We start from the raw sequence: 21,253 nt of genomic DNA, 5'->3' as shown, positions 1-21,253 counted from the left end.
TATTTATTTTATCCTGGAAGTTTGTATCTCTTAATACCCTTCACGTACTTTGCCCATATATCCATTCATCTACACTTGGACACAGGTTACATCCATATATTGGCTGTTGTAAATAATGCTGCAGTGAAAACAGAGTGGACCTTTTAAGCACTTTAATGTTCACATATATGGGTGTAATTGGTCATAAAATTTGACAAGTCCGAAGTCCATAAAATCAAAACACAGTATTATTGCAGTAGCAAGTGAGAGGACTCCTGAGAAATTTATCCCAAGGCAGTTTTGAATCTGTGTTCTTTTAGTGTCTATTAAAATGTATGAGATTACAGTCATAAGTGAAGCCAGAATTACCCAGGAACATGCTTCTCCTTATTGAAAACATTGTCCAAAATTATTGGAAGTTTCATCCAGATACTGAAGTAATCCAATCATTGCCCAGTTCTCCCCTTTTGTTTGATGTTTCAGAATCAACATACAAGAAATTGAATTCTTTGACCATTAGTTTAGTTAATAGAAAAGTTAACTTGCATTTATGACTGTGTTTTTAGCATTCAAAGACATTTAATAACTTGGGGTAAGATCTTACTCTGTGATACTCAAGTATACTTCCTAATAGATGACTCCCCAAGGGACAGAATCAACTTAGTAGGATACAACCTAGATGTAGTGTTTATTTTAAGACTGTGGGTTAAAATTTATTAATTTCCTACTCCAATGTATTTTTAAATAGTAACACAATAGCTTATTTACACCATGAAATATTGAGCCATAAAATACTAATTTTCCCCATGTGGAAATTAACTTCCATAATTGAATTTAACTGGCATACATTCATTTTTTCAATAAAAAGTTTAAGCATAAACACATTCCCAAGAAAAAGTATACTTTTTAAATCGATAGGATCTTGAAATAGTGTATTTTTTCTCTTCTCAGACTTTCAAAACCAGCAGAAAGATTCATAGGACATTTTATACTCACACTAGCTTCCTTCCACTGAATGTCTCCTGTCTTGAATGCTTAGGAACTGACAGCTCTTGCTGTACTGAACTAAGATTAGGAAATTAAAATTCATTTTCTTTTTTTTTTCTATTTATTTATTTACTTATTTATTTACTTATTTATTTTATTTAATTATTCTTATGTTTTTTTTATTATATTATGAGAGTCACCATGCAGTACATCCCTGGTTCATGATGTAAAGTTCCATGATTCATTAGTTGCATATAAACCCAGTGCACCATGCAATACGTGCCCTCCTTACTACCCATCACCAGTCTATCCCATTCCCCCATCCCCTCCCCTCCAAAGCCCTCAGTTTGTTTCTCAGAGTCCATAGTCTCTCATGCTTCATTCCCCCTTCTGATTACCCCCCCTTTCTTTATCCCTTTCTTCCCCTACCGATCTTCCTAGTTCTTATGTTCCATAGATACCAGAAATCATATAATTGTCTTTCTCTGCTTGACTTATTTCACTTAGCATTATCTCCTGAGTGCCATCCATATTGCAGCAAATGTTGAGAAATCATTCTTTCTGATAGCTGAGTAATATTCCAGTGTATATATGGACCACAACTTCTTAATCCAGTCATCTGTTGAAGGGCATCTCGGTTCCTTCCATGATTTAGCTATTGTGGACAATGCTGCTCTGAACATTGGGGTGCATATGGCCCTTCTCTTCGCTACGTCTATATCTTTGGGGTAAATACCCAGTATTGCAATGGCTGGGTCATAGGGTAGCTCAATTTTTAACTTTTTAAGGGACCTCCACACTGTTTTCCAGAGTGGCTGCACCAACCTGCATTCCCAGCAACAACGTAGGAGGGATCCCCTTTCTCCACATCCTCTCCAGCAATTGCCGTTTCCTGCCTTGTTAATTTTTGACATTCAAACTGGCATAAGGTGGTAACTTAGTGTGGTTTTGATTTCAATTTCCCTGATGGCTAATGATTTTGAACATTTTTTCATGTGTCCGTTAGCCATTTGTATGTCATCATTGGAAAAGTGTCTGTTCATATCTTCTGCCCATTTTATGATTTGTTTATTTGTTTCTCGTGTATTGAGTTTGAGAAGTTCTTTGTAGATCTTGGATACCAGTCTTTTATCTGTAGCATCATTTGCAAATATATTCTCCCAACCGTGGGCTGCCTCTTAGTTTTTTTGACTGTTTCCTTGGCTGTGCAGAAGCTTTTTATCTTGATGAAGTCCCACAAGTTCATTTTATCTTTTGTTTCTCTTGCCTTTGGAGATGTGTCATGAAAAAGATTGCTTTGGCCGATGTCGTAGAGGTTGCTGCCTATGTTCTCCTCTAGGATTTTGATGGATTCCTGTCTCACATTGAGGTCTTTCATCCAATTAATTATGAAAAGATAGAGTCAGTGATAAACAACCTTCCAAAAAATAAAACTCCAGGCACGGATGGTTTTCCTGGGGAATTCTGCCAAACATTCAGAGAAGAAATAATACCTATTCTCCTAAAGCTATTTCAAAAAATATAAACAGAAGGAAAGCTACCATACTCATTCTATGAGGCCAATATTACCTTGATCCCCAAACCAGGCAAAGACCCCCTCAAAAAGGAGAATTACAGACCGATTTCCCTAATGAATATGGACGCCAAAATTCTCAACAAGATCCTGGCTAATAGAATCCAACAGTACATTAAAAGGATTATCCATCATGACCAAGTGGGATTCATCCCTGGGATGCAAGGATGCTTCAACATTCACAAATCTATCAGTGTCTTAGATTTTATCCAGAAACAAAAATTCAGAAATCATACAATTCTCTCAATAGATGCAGAAAAAGCATTTGACAAAATACAGATCCTTTCCTGATTAAAACCCTTCAGAGTGTAGGGATAGAGGGTACATTTCTCAATCTCAAAAAAGCCATCTATGAAAAGCCTACAGCAAATATTATTCTCAATGGGGAAAAGCTGGAAGACTTTCCCTTAAGAACAGGATCAAGAAAAGGATGCCTGCTCTCGCCAGTATTATTCAACATAGTACTAGAATTCCTTGCAACAGCAATCAGACAACCAAAGGGATAAAAGGTATCCAAATCGGCAAAGAAGAAGTCAAACTGTCTCTCTTCGCAGATAACATGATACTCTATATGGAAGACCCAAAAGAATCCACTCCCAAACTATTAGAAGTTATAGAGCAATTCAGTAATGTGGCGGGATATGAAATCAATGCTCAGAAATCAGTTGCATTTCTATACATGAATGAGACTGAAGAGAAATTAGGGAATTCATCCCATTTACAATAGCACCAAAAACCATACATTACCTAGGAATTAACTTAACCAGAGACGTAAAGGACCTATATTCTAGAAACTATGAATCACTCTTGAAAGACATTGAGGAAGACACAAAAAGATGGAAAAATATTCCATGCTCATGGATCGGAAGAATAAACATACTTAAAATGTCCATGCTACCCAGAGCAATCTACACTTTCAGTGCTATCCCGCTCAAAATACCGAGGACATTTTTCAAGGAACTGGAACAAATAGTCCTTAAATTTGTATGGAACCAGAAAAGGCCCCGAATCGCCAAGGAACTATTGAAAAGGAAAAACAAAGCTGGGGGCATCACAATGCCGGATTTCGAGCTGTACTACAAAGCTGTGATCACAAAGACAGCATGGTACTGGCACAAAAACAGACACACAGACCAATGGAACAGAATAGAGAACCCAGAAATGGACCCTCGGCTCTTTGGGCAACTAATCTTTGATAAAGAAGGAAAAAACCCCTGGTGGAAAAAAACCAGTCTCTTCAATAAATGGTGCTGGGAAAATTGGACAGCTACATGCAAAAGAATGAAACTTGACCACTCTCTCACACCATACATAAAGATAAAATTCATTTTCTATAAATATTGTAGACAAAATAAACTAGGAAGAGAAATCTGGTTTAACAAAGACATTTAGAAAATTGCCAAGTCCATTCCAAAGTGAATGTGTATGTTTGAAAGTATATGCACATATACGTCTGTTTACATAAAGTTATATTACATAGTAATTATTATACAATTATACTATTATATTACAATGCAGTTATACTTAAATTACATTTATACTATAAAATATGATAAAATAATAATAATAACGTAATATAAATCTTACATAAGGTAGTGATACTATAAAGTTATTTGATAAATTTTTATTTAAATTATGAAATTATTTAGAATAAAAACATATATATGATTTTTGTTATAATCCACAACTATTTCTCTGTAATATAACACAATACAAATTATATCAATAAAACATCAGAATGAAATCATTAGGCAGAAATCCTATTAAAGAAAGGGTATCCCCTTGAATGAGTAAGAACATGTAGGTTTGTAGAAAGCTGGAATTTAGTGGGAAGTCACATGTTGCTTACATAATTTCTTCATAGCTGTTTTCATCTCCTTATTTCTCAATGTGGTAGATAAGGGGGTTCAAGAGTGGAGTAAAAATGGTATAAAACACAGACAGGAGCTTGTCCACAGAGAAGCAATTGAAAGGGCACACATAAATGAAAATGCAGGGCCCAAAGAAGAGCTAGTCTGACTACCATGATGTGTGCAGGGCAAGTAGAGAGTGCTTTGGATACCCCACCAGCAGCACGCTGTCAGACAGTGATGAAGATAGTAGTACAAGAGACCAAGAGGAGCAGAAAACAGCTCATGGAGAGTAACCCACTGTCTGAGATCATAAGCCTAAGACATAAGTGTCCATCAGGCAAGCTTGATCACGAGAGGAAGGTCACAAAAGAAGCTGTCCACCTCATTGGGGCCATAGTAAGGTAAATTCACAGTAAAGGCTACTTGACTGATGGAGTGCACAAATCCAGTGACCCATGAAACCAACACCAGCCCCATGCAAGTGTGCCGGCTCATCACGGTCATGTGATGCAAAAGTTTGCATATAGCCACATATCTGTCATAGGCCATGGAAACCAGACGTACCATCTCAGCCCCACCAATAAAATGCAAGAAGAAGATTTGAGCCATGCATCCTCCAAAGGAGATGAGCTTTTGCTCACTAAGAAAGTTCCTGATCATCTTGGGGGTGGCAAATGAGGCGAGCCATATGTCTAAGAAAGATAGATTTCCCAGCAGGAAATACATAGGAGAGGAGAGCAAGTGGGGGTCAGAAATCACAGTGACCACAATGATGAGGTTACCCAGCACAGTGGCCAGATAGATCCCAGAGAAAAATATAAAGAGAAAATGCTGGAGTTGTTGTGAAGTGCAGAGTCCACAAACACAAATTCTGACACCAAGGAATAATTCTACAGCTCCATTATCTCATTTCAGACTGTTCTGAATCTATACAAAGAAAAGAGGCGGACATGAAAGGGCCTGTCAACTACCAGACACATGGAAGTGATCACCTAAACTTTATCTGAATATCATTTTAATTTGTAGGACATAATATAAAATACATTACAAGGACGCTTAAAGCCAAGCCCAACAACAGTTTGCTTTTCTCCCACGTTAAGGCTGCTGGTGCAGCCATCTCCACAATGCTTGCTTTGAAAACTTGACAATCCAGACTCCTTCAGGAACTTCTCCTGGTAGTAGTGGAACTACCTCCTCCTTCCATATTCATTTGCTCACTCACAAGCTCACTCATTCTGACCAGGTCTATGGAACACTGACAGTTTCCCATTCTCACTTAATTCAGTTAATAAAGCAATCAGTATACAGGGAAATAAATGGATTAACCTAGGGTTCATATAGTTCTCCAAATCCCACATTTTATTACTGTTCTTGTCATCTCTTTTAATCAGTTGGGTTAAGGATTAAAAAGGCAATGATCCAATTCATTTGTAGATTTATTGTGTATAAACAGACAACTTATGACAGGATTTAAGAATGGCTTCAATGAAAGAAATATTTTTCAAGATCTTTCATCATGGCCAGAGTATAAAACTTAGGCAATATTTGGGGGGTGTGTAGCTTTCACAGTATACATGAGTACTGATAAGTTCAGCATTTGTTTAAAAACATAGTTCTGAACTTCTGGAAGAACAGGGATGGGATGGATAGGTCTCAATATCAGTTTATCATGAGAAATGAGGTGGTACCCCAGTCTTCTCACTAAGAGAAAGATATTGTATAAACGTTTTTATAAAGACATTGAACAGAATTCTTCAAGAGGGATTCTGAATTAAGATGGCAGAGGAGTAGGGGACCCCTTTTTCAGCTGGTCCCCTGAGTCAAGCTGGATAGGTACCAGACCATCCTGAACATTCACAGAATCAGCCTGAGATGCAGGGAGATACATCTGGATCTGTACAAATGAACATCTCCAGCGATGAGTATAGAGGCATGAAGCGGGGAGCCATGAAACCACGCACAGATATCGGAAGATAAACAGAAGGGGGAGGGAACTGCCGTGTTCGGGCGCCAGGAAGTGGTAGCCACATGCACGGGGGAGCGGGCGGACTTGCAGACCGACACCCGCGAAACAGCAGACTGAGACCTTGAGCCAGGGAACTTGCATGACCAGTCTGAAGGCTGGAGCTTCGCAGCGCGAGAGCCACACTGAAACGGAGCTCCGGAGCACGCAGGGGTGGCTGGTGGCTGGCAGTGTTAGAAACACAAAGAACAGAGACATACTGGCCCTAGAAGTGAGGGCTGGGGCGCTGGCTAAGGGGCGAACATCCAGGGACACTACACGGTTGAGCAGCACCAACAGAAACAGAGTTAAAGTGGCCAGAACATCAGTGGAAAGTGGTCTGCGATCCCTCTGTTCTGAGACAGAGGCTGGGATTCGGCCACTGCTGCTCTGACTCTCAGAAGAGGCACAGCAAAACACCAAGGAAAGCCACCAGAGAACAAAAGCCTGGAAATACTGGCTCACAGTGTGCGCATCCCCATCCCCCCTCGCAGAGGACAGAGACTCTACCCAAACAGAGTTGCCTGAGTACCAGCGTGGCAGGCCCCTCCCCCAGAAGGCAGGCTAAAAAATCAAGAAGCCCACATCCCTAAGGTCCCTATAAAACAAGGGCGCACTGCCTGGGTCCTGGTCAATAATTTGGGCTCTGAACAACCCCGCAACCTCTCCTCATCAGAATGACGAGAAGGAGAAATCCCCCCCAGGAAAAAAAGACAATGAGTCTGTGGCCTCTGCCACAGAACTAACGGATATGGATATAACCAAATTACCAGAAATGGAATTCCGAGTAACAATGGTCAAGATGATGTGTAGACTTGAAAAAAGTATTAACGAAAATGTTAATGAGAATATAGAATCTCTAAGAGCAGAAATGAGAGCGAATCTGTCAGAAATTAAAAATTCTATGAGCCAAATGCAGTCAAAACTAGAGGCTCTGACGGCCTGGGTGAATGAGGCAGAAGAACGTATCGGCAAATTGGAGGATGGGTTAGTAGAGAAAAAGCGAAAATAGAAATGTGGCTCAAAAAAATTCACGCTCAGGAATGTAGGTTACGGGAGATTACTGAATCAATGAAACGTTCCAATGTCAGAATCATCGGCATCCCTGAGGGGGTGGAGAAAAACAGAGGTCTAGAAGAGATATTTGAACAAATTGTAGCTGAAAACTTCCCTAATCTAGCAAAGGAAACAACCTTTCATGTCCAAGAGGCAGAGAGGACCCCTCCCAAGCTCAACCACGACAAAACTACTCCACGTCACGTCATAGGGCAATTCGCAAATATTAGATGCAAGGATACAGTATTGAAAGCAGCCAGAGCAAAGAAATTTCTCATGTACCAAGCCAAAGGTATCAGAATTACGTCAGACCTGTCTACACAGACCTGGAATGAGAGAAAGGGTTGGGGGGACATTTTTAAAGCTCTTTCAGAGAAAAACATGCAGCCAAGGATCCTCTATCCAGCAAGGCTGTCATTCAGAATTGATGGAGAGATAAAGACCTTCCAGAATCGCCAGTCATTGACCAATTTCGTAACCACGAAACCAGCCCTACAGGAAATAATAAGGGGGGTTCTATAAAAGTAAAAAGGCCACAAGAGTGATACAGAACAGAAAGTCACAATCTATAGAAACAAAGACGTTACAGGCAACATGGCATCATTAAAATCATCTCTCTCAATAATCAGTCTCAATGTAAATGGCCTAAATGGTCCCATAAAGCGCCACAGGTTTGCAGATTGGATAAAAAGATATGACCCATCCATTTGCTGTCTACAAAAGACTCATTGTGAACCTAAAGATACATCCAGACTGAAATTAACGGGATGGAATACTATCTTTCATGCCAATGGACCTCAAAATAAAGCTGGGGTAGCAATTCTCATATCAGACAGACTGGATTTTAAACTAAAGACTATAGTTAGAGATACAGAAGGGCACTATATTATTCTTAGAGGATGTATCCAACAAGTGGATATGACAATTATAAATATATATGCCCCCAACAGGGGAGCAGTAAGATACACAAGCCAACTCTTAACCAGAATAAAGAGACATATAGATAAAAATACGTTAATAGTAGGGGACCTCAACACTCCACTATCAGAAATAGAGCACCTAAGCAGAAAATCAGCAAACAAACAAGAGCTTTGAATGCCATACTCGACGAGTTGGACCTCATGGATATATAGAACACTACACCCCAGAACCAAAGAATACTCATTCTATTCAAATGCCCATGGAACATTCTCAAGCATATACAATGTTTTGTGTCACAAAACAGGTCTCAATCGATACCAAAAGACTGAAATTATTCCCTGCATATTCTCAGACCACAACACTTTGAAATTGGAACTCAATCACAAGGAAAAATTTGGAAGTAACTCAAAGATTTGGAGACTAAGAACCATCCTTCTCAGGAATGATTTGATAAACCAGGAAATCAAAAATCAATTTAAACAATTTATGGAGACCAACGAGAATGAAAACAAAATGGTCCAAAACCTATAGGATACTGCAAAGGCAGTCCTAAGGGGGAAATACATAGCCATTCAAGCCTCACTCAGAAGAATAGAAAAATCTAAAATGCAGTTTTTATATTCTCACCTCAAGAAGCTGGAACAGCAACAGAGGGACAGGCCTAATCCACGCACAAGAAAGCAGTTGATCAAGATTAGAGCACAAATCAATGAATTAGAAACCAGGAGTACAGTAGAGCAGATCAACAGAACTAGAAGCTGGTTCTTTGAGAGAATCAATAAAATTGACAGACCACTGGCAAGACTTATCCAAAAGAAAAGAGAAAGGACCCAAATTAATAAAATTATGAATGAAAAGGGAGAGGTCACAACCAACACCAAGGAAATTGGAAGGATTATTAGAAACTTTTATCAACAGCTTTATGCCAATAAATTAAGCAATCTGGAAGAGATGGAGGACTTTCTGGAAACCTATAAACTACCAAGACTGAAACAGGAAGAAATTGATTTCTTAAACAGGCCAATTAATTATGAAGAGATTGATCAGTGATAAACAACCTTCCAAATAACAAAACTCCAGGCCCGGATGGTTTTCCTGGGGAATTCTACCAAACATTCAGAGAAGAAATAATACCTATTCTCCTAAAGCTATTTCAAAAAATATAAACAGAAGGAAAGCTACCAAACTCATTCTATGAGGCCGATATTACCTTGATCCCCAAACCAGGCAAAGACCCCATCAAAAAGGAGAATTACAGACCGATTTCCCTAATGAATATGGATGCCAAAATTCTCAACAAGATCTTGGCTAATAGAATCCAACAGTCCATTACAAGGATTATCCATCAACACCAAGTGGGATTCATCCCTGGGATGCAAGGGTGGTTCAACATTCGCAAATCGGTCAGTGTGATACATCATATCAACAAGAAAAGAGTCAAGAACCATATGATCCTCTCAATAAATGCAGAAAAAGCATTTGACAAAATACAGATCCTTTCCTGATTAAAACCCTTCAGAGTGTAGGGATAGAGGGTACATTCCTCAATCTCATAAAAACCATCTATGAAAAGCTTACAGCAAATATCATTCTCAATGGGGAAAAGCTGGAAGACTTTCCCTTAAGATCAGGAACACGACAAGGATGCCCACTCTCGCCATTATTATTTAACATAGTACTAGAAGTCCTTGCAACAGCAGTCAGACAACCAAAAGGGATAAAAGGTATCCAAATCGGCAAAGAAGAAGTCAAACTGTCTCTCTTCGCAGATGACACGATACTGTATATGGAAGACCCAAAGAATCCACTCCCAAACTATTAGAAGTTATAGAGCAAATCAGTAATGTGGTGGGATACAAAATCAATGCTCAGAAATCATTTGCATTTCTATACACGAATAATGACACTGAAGAAAGAGAAATTAGGGAATCCATCCCATTTACAATAGCACCCAAAACCATACGTTACCTTGGAATTAACCAGAGACGTAAAGTTAGTTTTTATGAATCCATTTTAACTTCATTTCCCTATTATTTATATCTTTTTAAAATATTTTAAATTGTTGTTCTAGGATTAAAAACATTTGATCAAAGTCTAACTTCAAATAATATCACTACCTGATGTGTTGTAAAAGAGATTTACACCAGTATATCCCCAATTCCTCACTCTCATCCTTCGGGTGTTTTTTTTTTTTTTGTCATAAATTCTACTTTTACGTATGCCATCAACAAAAAATATTGCTACCATACATATTTCTTTTATTCCATTCCCAATGCTTTTCACTTCTTTGGTGGATCCATGTGTCGGTCTGGTATCACACTACTTCTGCCTGAAAAAATTAAACATTATTCATAGTGCAAGTCTACTTGTCAGTGAATTCCCTTGGTTTTGTTTTTATGAGAAAGTATATATTTCTCCTTCATTCTTCTTCCTGCGTTATTGAGGTATGATCGACAATAATTATATATATTTAAGTTGTACAGTGACTTTTTTGAAGTTATACAAGTTAATGATGACTTAATGTATGTATACATTGTGAGGAAATGAGTACCACCTCAAGTTGATTAACACATTTATCGCCTTTCACAATTACACTTTTTGTGTGGTGAGAACACTTAGGATCTATTCTCTTGGCATATTTCAAGTATGCAATACAATACTATTAATTTTAGTCAGCATGCTACATATTAAAGCCCCAGAACTTATTCATCTTACCAACATCTCCCCATTCTACCACCATCCCCATCCTTGGCCACCAGCCCCTGGCAGTCACCATTTTACTGTCTGGTTTGATGAATTCAACTTTTTTAGATTCCACATGTAAGTGAAATCACACAATATTTCTCTTTCTGTGTTTGGCTTATTTCACTTAGCATAATGTCCTCCAGTTTCATTCACGTTGTCACAAATAGAATTTCCTTCTTTTTTACGGCTGAAAGGTATTCCATAGTTTGGGCTATTTGGGTCTTTTGTGGTTTCATACAAAGTTTAAGGTTGTTTTATCTACTTTTGTGAAAAATGCCATTGGAATTTTGATAGGGATTGCATTAGATCTATAGATGACTTTTGGTAGTATGGCATTGTAATAATATTAATTCGCCTAATCCATGAACAGGATATCATTCCATTTATTTGTGTCTTCAATTTCTTTCATCAATGTCCTACAGTTTTCAGTGTACAGATCTTTCACCTCCTTGATTCAATTTATTCCTAAGTACTTTTACTTTTTGATGCTTGGCAGCAGGAGTGTTCCCAGCCTGTGACTGAATTAAAGGGCCATATCAGGATCTACAGTTGGACCAAGCTCAGAGGGCCTGCCTCAGGAACACGGACAGATGTGTCTACCACCCAGTCCCTTGGCATACACAACTAGTGGCTAAAAGGGAACAGAATTGGGTCACAGGCCACTTCAAGAAGATATGAACAGCCAGACTGAGGTTGGCAGGACTGCTACCTGTGGCACAGGTGAGTGTGACTCCTACTGGGTCCTGGTGGATGGATGGTGTTGGTGGGGAGACCAAGACCAAATATGGTTTAGCCAAGTCTACGAGGAGACTGGGGCTGTTTCTGAATCTGTACCCAGACACTAGATCAGTGAGTCTGCCACCTGGGCATGGGTCTGCCTACTCAAAATGGCCCTCATTGATCATGGGTTACACTGGGATTTTCACAATCTCTTAACTAGATCCCAAAGCTCCCACAAAGGCACTTTTGTCTATGGATGGCTGCCAAATTATTGTTACTGAGGGGGGATATGAGGCCAGCATTACCAAAGCCAAAAAACACACTACAAGGAGCACCTGGGAGGCTCAGTCAGATGAGTGTCCAACTCTTGGTTGTGGCTCAGGTATATCTCAGGGTCTTGGGATAGAGCTATGTGTTGAGCTCTGCATTCAGTGTGGAGTCTGTTTGTCCTCCTTTGCCCTCTGTCCCTCCTTCTCCTCTCTTCCTCACCCTCTAAAATAAGTAAACTCTTAAAAAAAAAAAGACACTACACGAAAAGAAAACTACTGCCAATATCCCTGATGAATATACATGCAAACATTTTCAACAAAATATTAGGAACCAAATTCAACAACAGATTAAAAGGATCATATGTCATGATCAAGTGGGAATCACCCCTGAGATACAAGAATAGTTTAACATAAGTAAATCAATATATGTGAGACAGTATATTTAAAAAATGAGGGATAAAAACCATATGATAATCTCAATAGATGTAGAAAAAGCATTTGGCAAAATACAACATCCTTTCATGATTTAAAAAAAAAACTCATAAAATGTGAGTGGAGAAGAAACATACCTCAACATAATAAAAGCCATATATGACAAGCCCATAGCAAACATCATACTCAATGGTAAAAGGTCAAAAGCTTTTCTGCTAACGTCAGAAACAAGGTCAGGGTGTCCATGCTTACCATTTCTTTTTTTTTCTTTTTTCTTTTTTTTAAAAGATTTTATTTATTTATTTGACAGAGACAGCCAGCGAGAGAGGGAACACAAGCAGGGGGAGTGGGAGAGGAAGAAGCATGCTCCCAGCAGAGGAGCCTGATATGGGGCTCGATCCGAGAATGCTGGGATCACACCCTGAGCCGAAGGCAGACGCTTAACGACTATGCCACCCAGGTGCCCCCATGCTTACCATTTCTATTCAACATAGTACTGGAAGTCCTAGCCAGAGCAATCAGTCAAAAAGATAAATAAAAGGCATCAATCAGAAAAAAAAGGTAAATTGCTTTTGCAGATGACATATTCAATAAATGTCAATAAACGGTGCTGGGAAAATTGGACAGCTACATGCAAAAGAATGAAACATGAGCACTCTCTCACACCATACACAAAGATAAACTCCAAATGGATGAAAGACCTTGATATGAGACAGGAATCCATCAAAATCCTAGAGGAGAGCATAGACAGCAACCTGTACGACATCAGCCACAGCAACCTTTTTCATGACACATCTCCAAAGGCAAGAGAAACAAAAGATAAAATGAACTTGTGGGACTTCATCAAGATAAAAAACTTCTGCACAGCCAAGGAAACAGTCAAAAGAACTAAGAGGCAGCCCACGGAATGGGAGAATATATTTGCAAATGATGCTACAGATAAAAGACTAGTATCCAAGATCTACAAAGAACTTCTCAAACTCAATACACGAGAAACAAATAAACAAATCATAAAATGGGCAGAAGGTATGAACAGACACTTTTCCAATGAAGACATACAAATGGCTAACAGACACATGAAAAAATGTTCAAAATCATTAGCCATCAAGGAAATTCAAATCAAAACCACACTGAGATACCACCTTACGCCAGTTAGAATGGCAAAAATGGACAAGGCAAGAAACAACAATTGTTGGAGAGGACCTTGTGGAGAAAGGGGATCCCAACTACATTGTTGGTGGGAATGCAAGTTGGTACAGCCACTCTGGAAAACAGTGTGGAGGTCCCTTAAAAAGTTAAAAATTGAGCTACCCTATGATCCAGCCATTGCACTACTGGGTATTTACCCTAAAGATACAGATGTAGTAAAGAGAAGGGCCATAATGCACCCCAATGTTCATAGCAGCATTGTCCACAATAGCTAAATTGTGGAAGGAACCGAGATGCCCTTCAACAGATGACTGGATTAAGGAGATGTGGTCCATATATACAACGGAATATTACTCAGCTATCAAAAAGAATGAGTTCTCAACATTTGCTGCAACATGGACGGCACTGGAGGAGATAATGCTAAGTGAAATAAGTCAAGCAGAGAAAGACAATTATCATATGGTTTCTCTCATCTATGGAACATAAGAATTAGGAAGATCGGTAGGGAAGAAAGGGAACAAGAAAGGGGGGGTAATCAGAAGGAGGAATGAAGCATGAGAGACTTTGGACTCTTAGAAACAAACTGAGGGCTTCAGAGGGGAGAGGGTGGGGAATGGGATAGGCCGGTGATGGGTAGTAAGGAGGGCACGTATTGCATGGTGCACTGGGTGTTATACGCAACTAATGAATCATCGAACTTTACATAAAAAACCAGGGATTTACTGCATGGTGAATAACATAATAAAAATATTATTATATTAAAAAAAGTATAACATGTGTTTACTTTGAGGTATGTATTATACTCTTCCAGAAAGAAGAGCAGTGGGTGGAAAGGCTGGAAGGGGAGTTGAAGAAGAAGAACCAGTATATTTAAAGGCATGGAGGTATGTGTATTATGTGGCATTGTCAGATAATAAATAGATATTGCTGGATCATGGGGTGCAAGAAAGGATGTAATAAAATGAGATAGGAAATGAGGTTGGAAAGGCCCAGACTCCAGACGGGTCTGAATGCTTTATTATGAGGTTTTATTCATCTGGAGGCAAAAGAGGAATCATGAAACCATTAATACTATGACTGGGTTTATTCTGAGAGCAGATAGATTTTTGTTAGAGCAGCAGAAACACTTGAAGGAGAGAATCTTGATGAGGCTTTGTGGTAGATTTAGTGATAACTGTTGAAAGGAGGGGAGTTAGAAGAGAAAGAATAAATACATGGAAGATGTGTTAAATTAGCAAGAAATTGTGAAACATACTTCAACCATTTGAAAAGTACTCAAAACCATATGATTGGCACTGTGTATTTAACTTCAAGATTTAACAATAAACAACTGCCATTTTATCAGACTTTCTTGAGTAGTAAATCATTACAAAAAAATCAAAATCACTCATGTTGTCAGATTCCTCCATTTTCCTCCACAGGGAAAAACACTATTCTGAAGTTGTGGGATAGATATCCTTCTTATTCAAACTTTCATACTCCTACTACCTATATATTCATTTATATTTAATAATATGTAATAATTATTGAGTGTTACAGAATTTACAAAAATTATTTCAGTTTACATGTATGATTTTACAATTAGATTTTTTTCATTCGACATTAAATTTTTTGAGATTTTTCCATGGTGATAAATATATATCTTGTTCATTCAGTTACTTCTCAAATAATTCAACCCATTGTATTAATTTACAAAAATTTACTTATATATGACCTCGCTATGGACATACAGGTTATTTCTGTTACCAATTAGCATTAAAGAGAATTAACTAGATTTGGTGACATGTATTTTCTCAATTTTCAGTTCTGTAAGACACTATTTTTTCCATTTTGCAGATGGGAAAAGGACCCAGAGATGACATGTATGTTACTCAAGGTCACCAAGTTACTAGGTGACAGAATATGAAATATGGTTTTTCAGATATTGAAGACTATACTCCTTTCATTATTCCATTGTAGCTTCTTTAAAAAATATAGAAATGATTGCTATAAGATGTAAGAGTTAAAAGAGATGAACTCAAAGAACAATGCAATCATAAATAGAGCCCATATTTAATATGAAGTCCTAGATAAAGTCTGGAGTCCCTGCATCCACACTGAGATTGATGATCAACCTCAGTACACTTGGACTCAAATGGGAAACTCAAGCTTTTTACTGAAGACCTGTTATGTTCTCCAGCATTATTCTAGGTACTGCAGAGGTTATGGAGACATATTATAGAATAGTCCTATAATTCATTTGGGGAGTTAAAATGAAACTCTAGAAACTGAAAATTACTCAGGCTGATGGTGTCAAGAATGATTTCACGAAGGAGGTAGAACTTGAGTGCAGGCAACATTACGGCAGCTTCTAGGTGGTTAGCTCATGCTGGACCCTCTTCAGGGGTCTCAGTCCCTCCAGGGAGGAAAAGATTGAGCAGAACAGATTAAACTAGCGTTTTATATTGAGTTCATCCAAAAAGCCATCTGTTCTAAATGAGAGCATTTGCCTGAACAATTAGAATAAGAACAAATGCTTTCGAGAACACCCACGTTTTCCAGGACACTGAAGTACATTAATTTGTTGATGGACAGTTGTCAGGGATGATTAATCATGGAGGCCAAGACATCAGCTACCAGCATGTCGATAAAGGGCCATCATCAGTTACAAGGGGCTCATCTTTCCTCCAAGAATTTTCTACCATCACCCTGCCACATGTTTTTGTTCAGGCTGTATCCTCAGTAAGTCACAGATAAATGAAAGAAAGTAGGGAATTGGAAAGAGGACTGATCTTGGAGTCTGTAGACCTGGGTTCTAATACAAGCTCTAACACTAAGTAAATTTATGATTTTGGTCAAGTTATTTAACATATTCAGGTATTTATTTTCTGATCTATAATGACTAGAGATTTTCCTGAATTTCCTAAAGTTCATCAGTAGGTCCCGAAGTTGACCTCATCAATTTCAGTCTCTTTGACTTGATTGAAGACTTCCTTTTAGTTCCATTCCTACTTTTGGCTTTCCTTCAGGCAAAATTTTCACTTTCCTGAATTTCTGTCTTTCCTCACATGGTCAGTCTCTAACCCAAGCAAATATATTTTATTCACCCTTTCAGCAAATATTTATTTGTCCTTGTTATGTTTCTGGAGTGATTCCAAATTCCTTTCCTTTCCTTTCCTTTCCTTTCCTTTCCTTTCCTTTCCTTTCCTTTCCTTTCCTTTCCTTCCTTCTTTCCTTCTTTCTTTCTTTTCTTTTCTTTCTTTTCTTTTCTTTTCTTTTCTTTTCTTTTCTTTTCTTTTCTTTTCTCTTCTCTTCTCTTCTCTTCTCTTTCTTTCTTTCTCTTTCTTTCTTTCTTTCTTTCTTTCTTTCCTCTCTTTCTTTCTTTTTCTTTTTTCTTTTTGAGAGGGACGGGGGCAGCAGGGTCGGGAGAGAGAGAACCTTAAGCAGGCTCCATGTCTAGTGTGGAGCCTGATGCTGAGCTCTATCTCATAATCCTGAGATCATGACCTGAGCCAAAATAAGGAGTCAGTTGCTAACTGACTGAGCAACCAAGGTGCCCCATGGAGTGATTCTAAATTTTTGATACCCTGGGTTGAACAAGACAGATGTGGTCCACAACTTTATGGGGCTTAAGCCAAGTTGGGAACGATATATGGAACAAATAATAAATTACCTTTGTGGTAAGTACTAATAAGAAATAGTGTTCTTTGAGAGCAGATCAACTGAACTTATGGAAGATAGTTTAATTTCTACTACTAAGAGAATGTGACCACTATATTAATAATTATTTTTTGAAATATATTTTATGATATGGAAGTTTGATGATCCCTACTGGTTAACCTATTTTGTTTTCTTATTCATTCATTAATTATGTCTTGTGTAGAGTGCTATTATGGGCAAGTGAAATAAAAAGAAGTAAACTTAACATTTACTGAATACTTAATATAGCCATATGACTAAGATACATTAATTACTAATTACAGTTTCATAAATAAATTAACTGAGGCTCGAGACTTTAAGTAACTTGTCCAAGATCAACCCATCAGTGGTTGAACATTTGCATAAATTGTGGAAATCAAAATCCAAAACCCATATTCTTTCTACTAAGCTATGCTGTTTCTGTGATTCTTTTTTAGAGATTTTCATAATATCAATTCTACTACATTATGATACATTTCATAGTTTTAAGCTTTTCACATCAGGTGTTAAGTATCTTAAGGCAATGTTGCTCAATTTACTTGTGTTGAAGTTTAAGCTTTTTACTTTTTATTTTTTAAAAAATAATTATTTATATAAGTAATCTCTATACCCAATTTGGAGCTTGAACTCACAACCTCGAGATCGAGAGTTGTATGCTTTTATGACTGAGCCAGCTAGGCACCCCTAAGCCTTTTGCTTCAATAGACTAATACTTTTGTAAATGCAAAATCAGAAACTTGGGCATCACTGTAATGTTAAATTTCTAGAGAGATTTCTAAACACTCACAAATTTTGTACCTAATATAATATGAACTGATAATGTGCATGGACCTGCACCACTCTGCAGACCACAATTTCCACTGCTTCAGGGAGTCCAACTATGAATAAGTCATAATTCCTTCTTCCAAAAAGCTCATAGTTGAGTTGGTGAGTTAGGACTGTACTCCATTATAAACAAGGGACAGTAAAAAAAGTGGTAGTAATAATAAAGCAAGACTTTGTAGACATTTAAATATTTAAGTAATATTAAAGATGAATATACTCCCAGAGGTGGACACTGGGATGGATGAGAAGAAGGGTCTGTCTTCCAGATAAAGGCTTATGGACTCGGAAGGGGTTGCAATAGTGATTAATTCTACGTGACTGGGGCTCATGTTGACTATTGTTACACCTCTAGAGTAATCACGGCATCAAACCTGAGAGGAAGCAGAGGGTATCAAATGCAGAGACAACCTGGTGGTAGAGAGCAGCTCCACCTGACAGCCACCAATTTTTCTGGGTAATCACATTTGAGAGGCCATGAGCATATCAGATCTGTTCTAATTCTACAGTAGAAGCAGGCTTTCATAATTTTGACCTCTCTCCCAACTTATTAATATAATTATAATTTACATTTTCTCCTATTGTCCTTCCTCAGGTAGCAGTGCCAACGAAGCCAATGGATGGAATGAATCACTCCGCGGTGTCAGAGTTTGTGTTCCTGGGACTCACCAACTCCTGGAAGATCCAACTTCTCCTCTTTGTGTTCTCCTCCACGTTTTATGTGGCAAGCATGATGGGAAACTCCTTCATCATGCTCACTGTGACTTCTGACCCTCACTTGCACTCTCCCATGTACTTCCTGTTGGCCAACCTCTCCTTCATTGACCTGGGCGTTTCTTCAGTCACTTCTCCCAAGATGACTTATGACCTTTTCAGAAAGCGTAAAGTCATCTCCTTTGGTGGCTGCATCATTCAAATCTTCTTTATCCATGTCATTGGTGGTGTGGAGATGGTGCTGCTCATTTGCCATGGCCTTTGACAGATATGTTGCCATATGTAAGCCTCTGCACTATCTGACCATCATGAGCCCAAGAATGTGCATCTTCTTTTTAGTGGCTGCCTGGATGACTGGCCTTATCCACTCTGTGGTTCAATTGGCTTTTGTGGTAGACTTACCCTTCTGTGGTCCTAATGTATTGGACAGCTTTTACTGTGACCTTCCTCGGTTCATCAAACTTGCCTGCACAGACACCTACCGACTAGAGTTTATGGTCACAGCCAGTAGTGGACTCATCTCTGTTGGCTCCTTCTTCGTACTGATCATTTCCTATGTCATCATCATTCTCACTGTTCAGAAACACTCTTCAGCTGGTTCATTCAAGGCTCCGTCCACACCGTCAGCTCACATCACTGTGGTCTTCTTGTTCTTTGGTCCTTTGATTTTTTTTTATACATGGCCAACTCCCACCATACACCTGGATAAGTTTCTGGCCATCTTTGATGCTGTTCTCACTCCTTTCCTGAATCCAGTCATCTATACATTCAGGAATCAAGAAATGAAGGTGGCAATAAGGAGGCTATGCAGACAGCTAGTAAATTACAGAATGATCTCTTAAGTGATGCCTGTACTGTGAACAGCCCTTGTTGATTACTGATGTTCATTACTGATAGTCAAACTTAGAGAAATGCTCTTATTTGTCTTTTCTTGATTTGAATATACACACTGATACTGGGTCTATTTTGTCTTTCACTCAGGGGGGAGGGACATTCACTTTTGAAAAGAGAGAATTACACAGAAGTATTTTTAAACCAATGATTATAGTAATCTCAAGACTAAATTCCTAAGGAGCAGTATTTATATGAACTAATTTTAGAAATATAAGATGGCATACTTCTTTGAGGCCTTCAGAAGTATCTCCCAGTCTACGTTAATACAGTATGACTTCATCTTTACTTGACTACGTCTGCAAAGACTATTTCCAAACATGGTCACATTCACAGGTATTGGGGATTAGGATTTCAGCTCATATATTTGGTAGACACAAAACACCCCGCAACAGTGGTGCAGGCAGTATAGGTTCTTAGAAAGGGAATGGTTATAGTATATCTATCTATTAATCAGAGTGAAGTATATTTAAAATAAACCGAAGGAACTTCAGCTCTTTCATAGGCAATTAACCATATTTTAAAAATAATAGAGCATACAAAGTCAGCATAAGACACAAAAAGTTATTCTGGGGAGCTAAAGAATCTCTGCTAACTTGGATGATTACACAGAAGGTAAAGAATAACATTTACTGCCTTTAGTCAAGGGTAGAATGAATATACCAAGGTAATTTGTCAGGTTATTGTAAATGAGAGGAAACCAAATTCTGGTCTTGCTTCAATATAGTATTTGGTCATAAAGCATTTCTGTTTTTAAAAATAAAGTAATTAAAGCTGGGCTTTGCAAACTGCCAAAATATTAACATATATCATTGTTTATTTTCACTCTCATTATTTAAAAAAACATATACACATATATGAAACCAAGGCAAGTAGAATTTACTTCCTGAATCTTCTACAGTTTTCTATCTACATTGGAGTTTGTCTTCCTCTTTCAGATTCTGGCATAACCAGACATTTTATCTCAGAATAAATCTGTCCATTATCCCACTGAATAAACAAAACCAGATCCTACTACCTTGCAATTACCTCTCATACAGTCTTAATCATCCATTTTATGACTTTAACCAAAGCAACTTAACTTTTGTTTCACAGACAGCACTCTATCAAAACAAAACAAAACAAAACAAAACAAAACAAAACCCAGAATATGACAGCAGTAGTTTGAAAAACTGGCTTTAATTGAGAATTATTACAATAGGGGAAAAGGAACCTCAGTATAGAATCGGGCTTCATATCCAATACAGCAGAACAAGTGTGGATTTATACCCAGAGCAGACGGGAGGTGGTTGGTGGATAGAAATTACTAAGGGGAGACTTCTGGCTAAACCGACCTAATAGGATTCTTGCTAAAGGCAGGCCAGAGTGATTAGATATTGAGAGTAGGTACTGAGGGCTTCAGAGGGGAGGGGGGTGGGGGAATGGGATAGGCTGGTGATGGGTAGTAAGGAGGGCACGTATT

General features: G+C 38.3%; 1 protein-coding gene and 1 pseudogene across 1 annotated transcript; one reads left to right on the top strand and one right to left on the bottom strand.

Annotated features, from left to right (window-relative positions):
• Nucleotides 1–4,362: 4,362 nt before the first annotated feature.
• LOC125282652 (olfactory receptor 4K14-like) lies at nucleotides 4,363–5,294 on the bottom strand (annotated as a pseudogene).
• A 13,508-nt stretch (nucleotides 5,295–18,802) lies between these two features.
• On the top strand, nucleotides 18,803–19,742 carry LOC125282664 (olfactory receptor 4F21-like). Its single transcript, XM_048218179.1, is given in 2 exon segments — nucleotides 18,803–19,150; nucleotides 19,152–19,742. Coding segments are annotated over 2 exon segments (939 nt in total).
• Nucleotides 19,743–21,253: the final 1,511 nt, after the last annotated feature.

This window comes from Ursus arctos, unplaced genomic scaffold, assembly GCF_023065955.2.
Source record: "Ursus arctos isolate Adak ecotype North America unplaced genomic scaffold, UrsArc2.0 scaffold_21, whole genome shotgun sequence".
Lineage (NCBI taxonomy): Eukaryota > Metazoa > Chordata > Mammalia > Carnivora > Ursidae > Ursus > Ursus arctos.
Note: the sequence above shows the minus strand (reverse complement) of the source record. Positions and strands in the feature narration are given on the sequence as shown.